The 16,350-nt window shown below is 38.3% G+C and overlaps 1 protein-coding gene across 1 annotated transcript in view; it reads right to left on the reverse strand.

Moving 5' to 3' along the window:
- Positions 1 to 9,677: 9,677 nt before the first annotated feature.
- The window catches only part of LOC105623832 (runt-related transcription factor 1-like), a 16,016-nt gene continuing 9,343 nt past the window's right edge, over positions 9,678 to 16,350 (reverse strand). Inside the window, exons 4-6 of the mRNA XM_012205207.1 lie at positions 14,083 to 14,277; positions 11,314 to 11,607; positions 9,678 to 10,024 (exon numbers count right to left, since the gene is read on the reverse strand). Of these exons, the coding sequence (XP_012060597.1) occupies positions 9,678 to 10,024; positions 11,314 to 11,607; positions 14,083 to 14,277 (836 nt within the window). The remainder of the gene's footprint in view (positions 10,025 to 11,313; positions 11,608 to 14,082; positions 14,278 to 16,350) is intronic.

A 16,350-nucleotide genomic window follows, 5' to 3' on the forward strand; every position in this document is an offset into this window, starting at 1 on the left:
CACGAATAATTTCTTTATTTTAATAAAAAGAAATACAGCTTATTCGCTATTTACATAGTTAAATAAATTTAAATGGACCAATCATTAACTTATGGAAATCTTTACCGAAATCCAATACTAACCAATTTATTATGAACAATAATAACTAAAAAAGTAAAGTTGGAGCTATAAATAATAATTAATTACTTATTTAGAGTACTAAAAGTACTAAGCAACAGCTTTTAATACCTAAAATAAATAATTAATTGTCTTTCTGTCTTTCAGTCTTAAATGTATCAATATTAGATTTTTGTAAGGAAATGATTCTTTTTTAATATATTTTAAAAAATATATATGTTAAAATTTCTTTTGATTCGGTATAAAAATTTGCGCGCGTAATAATCAGTGATCGTGAGCGAATAATTCGGATAATGCATGCGCAGTGAAGCATGCACATCGAACTTCCTCTTTTTCCAACCGTTAGAGATAATTCTCGCTCTCTTCAGATGTTCACTCCAATCTCTTGGCGAATATTTGAAGAGGCCAGATCAAAGCGCGTCTGGTCAATTTCATCAACATTTGAATACGTGCCTCCTTTTCCGCTGCGAGTCGATCTAGCTTTCTTTCCCTTCCTCTCGCTTTCCTTTCCTTCCATTCCTCCTCCTCCTCCTCCTCCTCCTCTCGCTCTCTCTCTCTCTCTCTTTCTTCTATCTCTTTTTCTCTCTATCTCTCTCTCTCTTTTCCGGATCTATCTAAACAACTCTCAACCTTTTGGATCTTTTTGCACGGACAGCTAGCTAGCGAAAAGAGCTGAGAAAAGCAAGATGAATGAGAAGGGACGAGCGGGTTGGAAAGTTCTCAAAAGTGTTGGCTGAAACGGAAAGCGTTAAAGGAACACGCACTGATAACGTGAACCTCGTAGTCTTCTAAAAGATACTCAGCTCGATACGATGCTCTCTTCGCTTTCCATGGCTTTCTCATTTCATTTTGGAAAGTTACTGCTCTCCTTTTCAATTTTATCTTTCTTAATAAAAAAACCTTTATAGTTTAAAAAGTATTTATAATCAAAAAGTAATCATAGACGTTAATGATAATACGTATTGAATTTCAGTATAATACTTCACAGATTTGATATCACGGGGAAAGGTAAGAATTCTCTGAATGATACCATACATTAAGACGGCAGACAGTGCAAAATGCCGTCGGGGAACAGTATTAAGTAGGGGCGGGCACTGCGGCGCGATCAAAGCGTAATTTTAATTAGGCAGATTATACAGAAAGATAAAAATTATTAAAATTATTGCCTTAATGAAAGGGAGCCTTCGTCGTTTCAGGGAGGGACGCGTAATTAAACGTCGGGAGTAGCTTCCCCAGGCGAGGGTTGTTTCATTGCTGGCTGAGTGAGCCAAGTAATATACAAGCCTACGAATTTGAAAAGATCGTTTAATTTCTATCCACTTGCTGCTCATGTTAGACCTACGATATACGTACTAAGTGTTACCGAACCAATCATTGTATTCTATACACGCAAGAGATTGTGGCAAATGAATCACTGAAGTCTCATATTTATTATTAATTAGATATGCATCCAGGATTTATTCGGGAGAAGGAGGAATAAAATGCTTTTCAATGTTTTTCATTTATATTCTTTACTATTTTACACAAAAATGTGTTATGAAAATGAAAAGTAACTTTGTTACTTTACATGTATCGATTAACTGACTTTAATTATAAAATAATTACATGTAGATTTTCTTCCCCTTAATAATCAATAATAAAAATAAAATCATATACAGTAACTATAACTATCAGCATGTTGAGTGAATCTTTCATTCTAAAGTCAATTCCTCACCATCCTAAGGAGAACCAATGGAAGGTCGATAAGAGGGCCGCCCCCTTCTGGTGGCAGATCAGCCCGCAAACCGCAAGGTGCCACCACACCCCAAAAACCACCCCTGACACCCCCGCGGCCAATGATCGGGCCTAGCCACCCCCAGAACCACAAACCAACCGCAAGACGATGCGCAGAACCGCCTCATTCATGCACGCACCGCGCATTCCAACCGCAAAACAAAATGGAGCCCAGCAAACTGTTAAGATTTTCAACGGCAAGTCGGCGTTCACGGCGATTCTCCAAAGAAATTAAATTAAACGTAATCCTGAATATATATATAGAAAAAGAGTTTATTAAGCGGAATATGAGGAGAAAAATTTTAGCAAATCTTATTGTTCATAAATAAATGATTAATACATTCTTTTTTTAATATTCTATTTATTCTAAAAGCCCGCAGAACTAAATGCACGTTGTGCATTATATACGTTGCTTTTAATATTTATTCAATGTGTCAATAATAATATTAATTTAATATAAACTTGAAAAAATTTTAATCAATCTTATTATTCTGATTTTATTTTTATCTTGAGAAAAAGAATAGCGACATTTGTCATGACACAATATAGAATATATTCACGTAGAAATCATGTCGCGTTTCTATTTCATCTCCCTGGGGATGCTCGCTCTGAATATATAGCCGTCGTCAAATTACGACGATCGACTAGAATTTTTCCGTGAGAGTTCTCACGAGTCTTGGCACCTCGCGGAGGTGGGCAACCTGGCAGGTTGCAGCCTGGGGTTCTGAGGTACCCCAGCGTGGCCGTTGCGGCAGCGACTGGGGGAACCCGCGCACCCGCGGTGAAGGAGGAGGTGAATGCGCGTTGGGAGGGTAGCGGATGGATGGTCGAGAAAGCAGAGGGGGGAGGGATTTTGAAAGAGGGTCGGTGGTCGAGGTGGTAGTGGCGGAGGTAGTTGGAGGAGAAGCAGAGAAGGAGGAGAAGGAAGAGGAGAAGGAGGAAGAGGAAGCATAGTCTCGTGGAGGAAAAGGTGGCAAGGGGTAGAGAGTGAGAGCAGAGATGAGGAGAAGGAGGAGACGGTGGGCCCTGGGGGTGGGTTGCCTAGCTACCGGCGAGACCCGGCCAAGATACTCCGAGATCTCTCTCTACTGCTTCAGGTCAGGCTCTCGCATATTTCTCTGGCGCGTTTGACCAGGTTCTTCAGAGTTGGGGAATCGAACGCCGAGAAATGGCTAACCAACCAACTTGACGATGACCCAATGTCCGGATGCTCATGATTTACACAAAACCTCAACGGATCAAATATTGTTCAATGCCACATTCAGAATAAATAAGGCTCGTATTAAAAAAAAATTAATGTATAATTTTTTAATATATTTATACTTATATTTATATTTTAGAATATTTATATTTAGAAAAAAAATGTAAAAAGAAACTTTTTTATACTTTCTTCTTCAAAAAAAATATTAACAAGAAAGTACATTCGGAATTAATTGTACCGCCATTACTTTTTATCATTACTTTATTATAATAACGATTTAATAATGACGTTGCGAATTTTTTATGGCGGTAACACCAAAAAAAAATCAATCATTGATTGGAAAAATCAATCGTTACTTGTAAGAAATTTGAAAAATCACTGGTTACTGAAAATAACTCATTATTTGTAACAAGTTACTTTTACGAATTACTGTAACAAATAAAATAACGCATCAATACAAGTTACTTTCTTCACTAAATAATGCATAATAAGGTTAGTTACTTTTCAAATGATTTTTCCAATCTAAGCGCAATTTTATTAGTTATAAATATAGTCATTTAGTTAGTTATAAATAGTCATAAGAAATTTCAACATCACTTTGTTAAAAATGATATATAAAATGATATCGTTAATAAAACAATAAACGATAAAAAAGTAACAGTGTTACTATTCTTCCTTTTTCTGAATATTAAAGAGAGCGAATATTAAAGAGACATCGTTTTTTATTTATTTTAAGAAAAATATTTTGGATTATAAATATCTTCTATAAATAAAAAAATTTCTTTTTTAGCATTTATTCACATGTAAATATATGGCGAAGAGTAAAAGGATAAACATATTATTCACGGATGGAATAAAATAGTTTATAAACTTTATTTTTCAATCTTTATTAAATAAGTCAATTTAAAATAATGCTCATTATATAAAAATTTTTGCTACATTCACCGCGATTAAACTTTACACATTATTAATTACAAAAGAATGAAGTTCAAATTTAAGCAAATGGGATTAAAGTAAACCCATTGTTTTATCAATCTTTTTTTTCCTAAGACGATACCGGTGCTGCCCTCATACGAGAAAGAAGGTAAAGACATTTAAGAAGTCTCACCTTCCTCCTTCTTGCACCCTTCTTCAGCTCTAAGAAAACGTCACCCTCGTGGTAAGGCAGCTCGTGAAAAGGTCGGTAAAAAACGAGTTTTAAAAAATGCAAGAAATAATTACTATTAACAAAATATAATTCATTGACTAATTTGTTAATTTAACATCTCTCGAAGGCCAACCTTCCAATAATTTTTCAGGGATTGTCAGAAATATTTTTTCTCATAGAAATTTGATTTTTTTAATTTATTAAAGATTAAAAAAGACAGTATAAAAATGTCATTTCAAAGAATCGATTTTTCTAACTTGTATAGTTGCTGCTGAATCGACGTAAGATTAGAGGGTGGACAGCTATTAAACCTGAGCAAAACGAGTCGGTAAGAAAGAAAGAATAAGGATATTTTCTTAAAGAAGTTGCACCGCCGGCAAGCGTCTTTTAAGAAACCACTAGTACGCTTAGTCACCACTAAGAAAGATGGCGCCTTCTTTAAAGAATCTTGTTAAAAAATTACATTTCTTTATCTTATTCGAATTCTTTTCCTTTTCTATTACTATAAAATATAGGAAGGAAACAATATTTATCTTTCCCGGTTGCAAATTGTTGCAACATTGCTTATATTTCAACGCTGTACATTTTGTACCGTTGATGAATTGTAGCAAGTCTGGTTTCGCTTTGCAAATTCGAATACGCGAAAAATCCCAGAATCTTCGTACAAGTGAACCTTTTTTTCCCCCAAACGTTTCCTCTTTTCCCGTTCCTTTCGGCGTTCCTGTCGGCATTTTCGCCGCGCCGCACGAAGAACAAAGGACGGCTTTACGGTCGGTTAATTTAATCTAAGCAAACATCATACAGATGGTACGGCAATGCGTTTCATGGGGTGTCAGGGAGATCGGGGAGGGTGGAAAATACCTTGAGTGCTGCAAGCGAATGGAGACGGGGATCCGCGGGCCATGGATCTAGATACATACGTAAGTAAGTACAAGAGTATTCAAGACGGTGCCGTGAAGCGATGTTTAGCATGTAGATGAAGATCTTGGTAATCAAGGGCTGGTGGCCCCGCGGGCACACTTCGTCAAGTCTCTCTCTTATTTCCAGGCATCGTCATGCAATGCACGAATCAGCATGGAATTTAATACGATGCTGTCTACTAAGAGTTTTACGCGATCTTAGAATATGAGAACTACACTTACATAGGTTAAATAAAAACTTCTAGAAATTTTAGACGTTAAAGCACATTGGTTACATTAGCAAATCCGATAATAAAGTAGGAAATCGAATTTTTTTAAAGAAAAAATATAGTAACGTGATCTTTCTTTTGCACTTCTGAGCATCGTTTATTGACTAACTTTATATTAAAATTTAACAATAAAACTGAATAAATTCTGAGTTCATTTTAATAACCGCAAATAATATAATTAATCGATTAAAGAAATTAAAATCCCTTCTATTTTATTTTATTTCAAATAAAATAAAATTTTCGGATGACAAAAGCCGATTATTTTCAACGAAATACGAGGAAAAGATGTACAAACATTTTTTAAAAATATTAAAAAAGAAAATAAAGCAAGAATAATTAATTTGTTTGACCGATTAATTGTTATTTATTTAATTATTATCAAATCAAATCGGTTTAAAACAATTTAAAAAATGGTTCGCCACGATGTTCAATACCCTTTCTCGGAGATGTCTCGAATCGGAGTCGTATCTCGTTCGAAATGATCGGGTCTCGTCGTCCGAAAATTCACCCCATAATCGACGGACAAAAAGTAATTTCCCATCGAGCGCGACAAAGGGTGATTTTACATGGGGGGAGGGGAGAGTCGTGTCGGCGATAGCCAGGGGGTGGCAGTGACCGGTGCGTGTAACGACTATTCTCCCCTGCCGCCTCGTCACCGCGATTCCCTCGCTGCCACCTCCAAAACCACCCCCGTACGCTGCCCTGCCGACGAGAGAGAACGTTTACGGGGAACGCGCCACGTGCGCTCTATGCGTAGAAAAGATGTGGGAGGCATGCGTATGTATGTACAACGCGTTCGGTTCGACTGCTATGTGGGGCTCTGGGGCACACTTTTTGTTCGTGTTTTTTCATCTCCAGTTTCTTTCAATAGACAATCAGTGGACGCTATGACAATCGTTTTATTAATGAACTAAATAACGCGTTAACTGATTAATTGATTGATTGATCAACTATACATGTTGATGTCAGTTAGATGTGTTATTTAAAAAAAATTATATCAGAATTCATGCAACTTTGTATAAATATTAATATAAATATTAATAATATAATTACAAAAATAAAAACTGTTATATAGAAATGTTATATAGAAATTAAACTTAAATTTAAGTTTAATTATTAAAATTGAATATTAATAATATTATTATAAAAATTGATTTTAAGTTATGTGTGACTTAAAAAAAATTCCTTATAAATTGTAGTATGTATATGGTGCAAAATTTACTACATATTCAAGCCATTCTTTTGCAGCCTCTCCAGATTTAACTTCCTTTTTCACCTAGAGAAGCCGGGTCGACCGCGTCATAAATTGCATTACAGCGAGTAATTATTGTTCTTCATTACTTAGGAAGTACGCGGAGTTGCATGCACAAGTTGTGACAAAAGAGCTTCGATATTCGAGATTCTCTCTTCTGCGCCCTTCGTTTCTCTTTGTGTGATGATATATATATCCTCCACGAGGACATCCGTGATATAAAGGATGAAAAAAACCGAAGAAAGAATCGCACGGAAAAAGATGAGCACCAAGCAACGCCGAATCGTGGATTTAGCACGGAATCGGTAGCGTGGCATAGCTGTGGGACGATAAATCGGCATGGCCAACTGCTCGAGTCAACGAGCCGTGTCCAGTTTGCCGCCCCTCACCAGAGAGTGGTTCGGTGGACGCGAGTTCTCGCGGGGAGGAAAAGGGACAAGGGAAACGAAGAGTCGCCGCGGGAAGCGGAAGGGTGAGAGGGACTATCCCGACATTCACCACACGCTATTCTTCATACTCCATTATCCGTGCTCTACTCCACTCTACTCCATTATGCCGGCACTGCGTATAAACGACGAGTCGTACCCACCCCCGAACCTCCCGACGCGAACCGCCATATGTCCATCAGGTTACTCGTCGTCCTCGCTGTGTGCAACAGCGATAAACACTAGCCTGAGCGCGGTGGCTCGGTTATCGAATGAGAAAAGTACGCTGCTTTATGCAGACCGCTTCATAATCCGCATCAAACTTCGCCAGAGTATATCCTTTGACCAATTTGAGGTCAACTTTTCGTTTACAAAATTCAAATTTAATTATGAATATTGTTAATTATTAAGAGTTTCGACGAGATAAATTGCTCGAAAAATTATAATTCTCAACAAACAATGAATACTCTATTTTTCTTCCAATGACTATATAAATACATGGAAAGAACGGTTTGATCAAAATATCTAAAAATTTAGCTAAGCATAGATCTGAAAATAATATTATTTATAAATAATATTAAAATAATTATCTATGTAGGATGTTTAAGTTGCAGTTGCTAGAATAGCTTTTCGCAGCATCGCTCTCATCATGCTTGAATTGCTTACATAATTATTTTGATGATCCAATGAAATTATTTCCAGATATATATCCATCTATTTTTAGATATTCAGCAAAATTCTTTCCGTATATTATTATCTGCATAATTATGTTACAACAATACAATATTAGTAGTTACAATTGAAATTGATATTCGAAAAAAGGTGGCATGCCACGCCTTTAAAAACATATAGTACCGAGATATGCCATTTGCAGTGATAAACTTAACTTGTACTAAATATGAAACACGCCTTCATCATACACGTACATACGACTTGGCTGGAGCTATGAGGCAGACGCAAATTCCCCTCCCGAGACCAGGTTTAATTAAATCTTTTGCAAATTTGCATATACGCACTTCCGTCAGTGAGAATCCTTTAGAACCCTTGGCGTTACCGAGACCCCAGTAGAGATTCGTTTCCCTACCTACCTGTTATGTAGATCTGCCACTAGTCCTCCGAGATGATGATGATAATCTGAGCGAAGACGACTTCGAGAGGAAGGATACCGTCCAAAAAATAAGACACTAAAAAGAAAAAGAAAAATTGAAATATAAATATTACGTTAGAAAAATAAGAGATTCTAAAAAATAACAGCCGTACAACGTAAAATCGATGTGAAAAAAAAATATGTTCTAAATTATGTGAAAATTTTAGGATAATAAATCAAGGATGGATGGACGCAGTGTAGGAGATTAAAGAGAAAAGTCAAGTGGATTTATATTTTGAAATACACTTTTACTTCGACTCGGTCAAAAACTACGATAACAATAGGTCGGTAGATATGTATATCGGAAATCATTTTTGGAAACGCAGAGTGCCCGTCGCCGGTTTACAAAAACGGATAAGCTTCTTGCTGGCGCGGCGCGATGCTTCTCGCAAAACTATTTCGCGAGTTGTTCCTCGGGCTTTCGTTTCTTTGGCAGAAATTTCGATGTAAGATCTTCGATTCCGGCACGTTCGTTCATACGTTCGTTGAATGCTTGCGAGCATTTCGCCGCTCGCGCGCTCCCCGCGACGACATTTTCACACGACAAGGAAACTTTTTCACCTCACACGAATTGAAACCCATTCGATTTTATCATCGGCTTGACCCGAACGTGACCACACGTGATAGCCTTTTGCGAATCAGTCGATTTCTCAAGGTAACTCAGGGTCGCTGCAAATATCTCGCCGAAAGCGTGGAGCCAGATTTCTTCAATCCGAAAGATGGTTTTTTTTCTTAAAGGAAAATGCGGGTCGAAGGAAAACCAAACGCGCAATGTTGAAGATACATATATTTACAAAAAAGAAAGGAAGCCAATCGTCAACGTCAGTCTCGACGATATTGCACGATCCCGCAGCAGTCGTTCGCAATTATATACTATGAAAACGTAATCAATGAAACTAAATCGCATCGCTCAAAACGACGGCGAATAATGATTCGATGAAACGACAATGTTCTAGCTTTATGTACACGTATATACATCCTGCGAATATCATTATTGTAATCGTCATCACCACTTTCACACCCGTGCTCGCTCTTTCGTACGCAATTCGTTCTCACTTAATTACAAATCTCCCTTCGCTCATTTGCACCTCTAAAATTCATTGGCGTGAGACACACAACCGGTAAAACAATTTTTTTATTTCCCAAAGTTTTTCCGGAAAAAACATCCCTCAACAAACGGACTCGCTCCTCGAGTATTTTCCGGATCAAGTTTTAATGCCCACTAGTGCTAATTCGCCATCGAGAATCGTCCTCGACACTTGGATAGTTCTCAAAGAATCACCACGTCACATTACAATTATCGATGTCACAATAGCCGATAGCCTCAAGAGCGATCAGTTAAGCGTTACTTCCCTCTTGTCTTCCAGGAGTTGCCACATTTCTCGATAGTCGAATTGTTAGATAAGAAATCACTCGCTTCTGTCTCTCAGTACGGTCTCCAAACGTTGTTATCCGGTCTGACTTCCTCTTGCCTCACGCTGCAACTATCCGCGACGGCCCTCTGCTCGGCACTCTCGGGATTCTGGAACTGATTCCCATAGAGCTGGGAGTAGAGAATGCTGGGAAGCACACCGGGCGTTGGAAAGTAGTTGCCGTAATTCTGCCCAAAGCCCTGTTCCTCGTGTACCGGGCTCTCGGTTGTGCTAGAGTCAGTGGACAATGATCTGGGCGACACGTAGTCCTGATATCTCTGACTGGAAGAGCCACCGGACATGAGGCTGCTTAGTGGATCCAATGGATCGGACTGACCTGGTGTCGTGGTATCCGGTACGACTGTGACATTCGAGGAAGGAGAAGCTACGCTATTTCAGTTCGCCAAAGACAAACAGGTCGACTGATCTTGCCTCTCGAGAACTATAATTCTATTGATCTTTCGAATAATTACATTTTCAACCATGAGGCTATGGTCCGATTTATTCTTCAAGGTTTTCACACAAGTGAAAAATTTGGCAAATTATATTTCAATTTATATAATCTCGTTACAATCAAGTAAATTTAATCGATTTCAATTATAAAATTATCATAGCCCTCTCTCTCTCTTTCTCTCTCTCTCTTTTTCCTTCTTTCTCTCTCTCTTTCTCTCGATCTTCGGAGAGTCAAAATTAAACGAAACGTACATGAGAGAAAAATATTTAATAACTATAATTGCATGATAAAATAATTATGGTTAAGAACTTTATTTCTGTAGTTATTACTATAATGATAATAACTAAAAAATAACAGTTAATAATTATAAAGTATAACTACAAAAATAGAGCTCCTAACATATAAGTAATACAGGATAGCAAATTACTTTATAATTTCATTTTACCATGCAATTACAGTCGCAAATACTAAACACTTTTCTTTCAATACGGAAAAAACAATTTAGCTAAAAGATGTAAAAGAATGACCGCAAAAATTTCCGCTCCTTTTTTGGGATGATTTTTGCGGTCACTCAATTTTGGAACTGTGTGCCAAATTTTATATTTAGACATTATATTTAAACATTAATCACAGAGAAGTTTAAAGATGAATTGACAATTATTATCAGAGCTAGAAGGGGGGTGGAATCAACGGATTTTTGCATAGACGTAATACATGACCCTCTTCCATCCTCCCCCCGCCGCCCCTCCAATTATGATAACAATTGTCCACCCCTCAACCCCTGAAACTTCTTTGTAATTAATATCTTTAGAATATCATTTGGCAAACAGTTCAGTCCAAAAATTGAGATCCCAAAAAACAGACGAAAAAAATTCCTTTTTTGCAGTCACTTTTTGGCTGGATACAGATTGGAAAATAATTTTGTTGAGTCATCAAAATAATATGAGAAACTAAGAAATGATGAATAATGCTGAAAAAATTTTTGATATTTACAGCAATTAATTTGAATTTCTAATAAAATTATTTTGATGAGTCAACAAAATTTATTTTTCAGATCTATAATATATCCAATAAAATTTTAGCTCTTTTAATAAAATCATTCTTTCCGTGTAATAAACAGACAATTAAGCGACACCTCATGGTTGTTCACTCGTCAAAAGCATAACAAAATTCGACGTGCAGCGAGCTAAACTTACGAGAGGAGACCGCGGAAAAAGCGTCCTGTTGCGACGTGGTGCCGGTATTACCGGTGCCGGATGTGACAGTCGAACCCGCCGTCGAGTCCGGTGCAGTCGGCGTAGTCATGGAGGCCGTGCCGGCGAAAGATGCCAGCGTGGACGATGGCGGTGGTGGCGGAGGGGGTGGCGGCGGAGGTGGAAACGAGGCCTGTGCGGCGCACGACGAAAGGGGACCCGGAAGGTAGCCGGCATAGCCGGCCGTGCTACCGTATCCCCAAGAATTGCTCGCTGTCAGGCCAAACTGGGACATATCTAGAGAAACCAACTTTTGCACGCTTTGCCGAAGAATATGACAAAAGAAAAAACGACAATCACACAAGCGAAGAATATCTTTGCAAAAATTAAAATACAGAAGCATTAACACCATCAAGATGCCTACTATGAAAAATCAATGGCTGCGTAGAAACAGTAGAAAAAGCAGCTTTGATACTGTTATAAGATTCTTTGAATAATAATATGATTGATTTATATATTTATATCCAATTAGGAGCTATATAAAATCTTTTTAATCACATTAAAGAATTTTATAATATCATATTTGCAAAACTGCTTTTTCTGCTGAACATAGCTAATGAACGACGAGCACAATAAACAAGACAAACAAATATGTATAAGAAAAGCTAACTAATATAAAAACATCGATAGCAATGCTGATGGCAGTCACAGCGGCGGAACAGCTAAATAATAATCGCAACAATCGAATAAAACAACAGAAGGTTGAAAAGGCACGGGAAAATTTTCGCCGGATTATATGCCAATTCGAATCACTTGGTGAGATGCATCGGCGGCGGCGGCGGTTCTGTGCGTCCCTTGGCGGATGTATTTTTGCGGGGTATAGGCAGCATCCCCGATAGATTTTCCAATGAGTCACGGGGGTTGAATGCAGAAAGGATGAGAGCACGAGCGCTTGCGAGAGGGACACGGGTGGACATGGCGGAGAGTGAGGGGAATGGAAGAGTACATCGAGATCAAAGGGTTGGTCATCCCCCGCGTAGCTGGGGCCAACTCAAATAACCGAGCCCGCCTCGGCAAGCGCCACCGGACCGTCGTCACGAGAGCTAACCCTAAATACTGCTATCCGCCCGGTGCTTTCACATCCTTCGGCATTACCGGATTCCTTGCGGTCCGAAGAGGTGGCCCTTTTTATGGAAAATCGCCTAAAGTTACGCACGAGTTTATCGAAGTATTCGGAGATTCATTGCGGGATTCAAATACCTGAGTGAATCCCATCTCGACTCGCCATTTATAAAAAAAGAGTCTACGCGGTTGCTTTGCCATATTTTTTAAACAAAACTTTTATTTTAATTACATATATTAATCCTCCAGAATTGATGTTGGACCCGCAAAACTTATTTAATTTATTTAATTAAAAAACACTAATCAATTTTAAAGAACGAAAATGACATATCGTACAAAGAAGAACGAATATTAAATACATTTTAATAAGAATTATCCAAATTTATAAATATAACAAATTTATAAATATAAAGAAAATTAAATTGTACATTTTTTACAAAAATTCATAACTGAGCGGGTCCAATAAATCCACCAGAAGGTTAATTATATCGAATAAAGATAATTACATCACAACGTAATGTGCTATATTCTAAGCTTTTACAATTTTAACAGAGAGAAGTAATTCCGTATACGCAAGTGTCTCCCGAAATCGAATCCACCAAGCATATAGCGTGAGAATAATATAGCCGCGTACGCATATTATATCGGACCAGATGCCCGATGAGGGAAAAAAGTTAATAAAGGAAATATTCAGCGTGCTTCGTATTTTATCGGGAAATTTGCTAGTAACGGAGCAGTCAGCCCTCATGTCTGAGGTAACTCATTAAAACGGCTGATCTCGAATTATTGTTTAAGCTTTTTTTTTCTCGTCTCTTCTTGCGTACTACCAGCACCGTTTATCGATGTACGAGCTCGAGAAGAGTATTAAAAATTTTATCGTACAATATATATATACATACTATATATACCGTTCGCGTGCGTTCGGCGGTCAGATTTGATCGTGGCGATCAGCATAGCACAATTTTAATCAACGAACGACAGCTTCTTTTTTAAATAATCGAAATCAACGGGCAACATTCCCTCGACATTACTTTGCCATTGCGTTTTACGCGCAAACTCGCGTTTACGCGAATCTACGTTATAAACGTGGAGAGAGAAGGTGAGGCTGCGCCCCCAAAACAGGGAACCAACCGACTGGGACGCGCTTCCGTGGCAACCCCTTTAATATAATATTTAATCTAGCTTTGAACAGGCTTGCGGTTTCCGCTTCTGAAGCCGAGAAGCTTGCTGCCGAGCCTACCCAAAAGCCATGCTTCTGTACTCAGACCAGCAGAGTCTGAAAATATTCCCAAACTCAACAGAAGCCATCTACTACTCGATGACAAAAATGATCTAAATTTCATAACATCATAAACGAGAAATTGATCATAAAATAAAATTAAAAAAGATACTTCTTTGCACACAATTAAATTGTTTGCATGTATATGTCATATTTTATATATTTTTTTGCAATACAGGCATTTTTTGTAATACAGGCTACTTTGGAAATAATACATTTAAGAAACCTATAAAATGAAAGTGCTCGCGCACAAGTCGGATACAGAAAGAACGGTACATGCATACACATAGATAAGTCATTGTCAAAAAAATTCAAAACAAAGCCGTATAATGAAAGCAAAGTCACGATCATGCGCAGACGCGGTTACTTACTCTGACAATTACCAGGCATCGCGTGTCTAAAAGAAGACAACGGATCCCTTGGCTGGAGCGGATTCGGTAACGGTTGCAACGGGTTTGGCAGAGGTTGCAACGGATCCACCAGGGGCGAGGCGAAGAATGGACCGCCTCGTTGCGAGGCGAACGCAAAGGCATGAAACTGTTGTTGCTGCCCTAAAAGAGACAGCACTGCGATCAACCGTGCGCCTGTCCACTGGACTTCCGGTGTATGTATCAGTCACATTTTGTCTATGTGCGATTAACTTTTTCTTTTTATGGCACTCGAACGTGAAACGTATTAAACTTTATTTACGCGTACAAATATAATAGAAGTAATTTCTGTAGAATTTGAAAATAATACAATTTTTCCGGTAAAAATACCAAAAAAATTCGTACATTTTCTAGCCTGACAATTGGTAGAAGGTGCATCTTTCATTTACCGAAACGACAAATGAAACAATATGGGTAAACGCCGTCCCTTCGGAAGCCGGAACGAACGAGGGAGACACAAGAGAGACATCGATACATTTTATTTCCCTGCGACGGTGTCGCCAACCCAATTAAAGACGTCCCAACAGGCAGACGTCCTATCCGGCTGTCCCTGACTATAGGTCGCCGCACAGGACAGCCGTGTGCCATACCATGCAGGTTCGTTCTCTTCCCCTAAAGGCAACGATTCAACGTGGAAGGTACCGGAGGCCAGAGAGACCGACACGAAGGGTCGCTGGGCGGAAGGGAGGTAGCGGACTCCCGTCGTCCTGATAATCCAATCGAAGCCCTAATTCTAACTCGGCAACCCGAAATTCCCGCCGGTTTGCTGAATAGGGTACGCTCGATCCGGGGACACAATGGGGGCGCGACGGCGGAATACCGACGGGTACCGAGACTAACGAGATCCTGTTAAACGACTGGCGATTCGAACACATTGCAGAACCAGAGAGAAGCCTAAGAGAAAATTTTATGAACTGTACAGGTTTCTTAGGTAAAGAACCTTTTATTCTCTTTTAAGAAGTAAATAATTTGTTGTGTCGTAAGTTTAAGTAAATTCGATTTTCAACGCTATCTTTTACGGGATGAGAAATGGATGTATGCCACGCGACCGGAACGTGATCGGAAAACGGCAACTTCGAATGAGGATTTGTTTTGAGATACCGATAGTTTCCTACACTGGCGGCTTGATAGATTTAATAAATTATGCCGCTCGACCCACGCATTTATCACGCCACCCTAACCCTTTGAATTCGGCGCACCACCGTTCTTCGCAGTATTTCATTAGGCGTCGAGCACTCGTGCGACCCTCCGAATAGACGTGCGATCGTTCGCTCTTCTAAACTCCACATTGCTTTCACGTTTAAACGAAGTAGCAAATAATCAGTGGTCAATCTTTCACGTAACTACTCCACTATTATTCTTCACGAATAAACACTTTTGCGTGGAAAAAATGATGTTGTATTAACAACATTAGCCGACAACAATCTAAATAAAAACAAACTTAATTTATTGAATAATATTATTGAAACAAATATGCCATGTTCTTATTTTAATAAATATTGTTTATTTATATAATAACCTTTACAGAAACAAAAAAGCCACTATAGTAACGCTAAAACAGCGTCATATTTCGAGGCAAAGAATACAATAAAATAAATGAAAATATTATGAAAAATTTTGCACTAAAAAAATACTGATTGTATTAATTAGAATTCTAATGGAAAATCGAGAAATCAGAATTTTATAATTAAATCTATTATAATTGTAGCCAAAATAATCAGATGTCCAATTATGATGCTCGGAATTCTGATAAGATCAGAATCTATTGGTTCATACGCTTTCTACCAGAAATTTTTTTCAGTATACTTAAGAAAAAAACTTTAAAATCTTAAAAATATATTTCCATTCTCTAAAAGTTAATGTTATTGAATAATTAAGATTATTTTAGATAGATGTCGGCTGATATTGTTAATACATCATTTTTGTCCGTATATAAGACGTGTCATGATCTTTCAAGTATCTTGATTAGATATACTCATTCTGGATCATCGCAGCGGGCGATCTATGACAGCACGGATTTATTCTTTCGTGGAACGAGAAATGTTTGGCGATTGGACGAAGTCGTAAGTCCTTGGCAAGTCGCGGCTATCGATTTCATTGGACACCCTCTTTGCGCTCCGTGACTGCCAGGGAATTTCTCGAGAGTTAGCAGCTGGCAACGACAGATCCTCATTTCGTCCCGTCGCCAATTCCCGCCTCTCTCTCTCTCTC

The sequence above is a fragment of the Atta cephalotes genome, assembly GCF_000143395.1.
Source record: "Atta cephalotes unplaced genomic scaffold scaffold00065, whole genome shotgun sequence".
Lineage (NCBI taxonomy): Eukaryota > Metazoa > Arthropoda > Insecta > Hymenoptera > Formicidae > Atta > Atta cephalotes.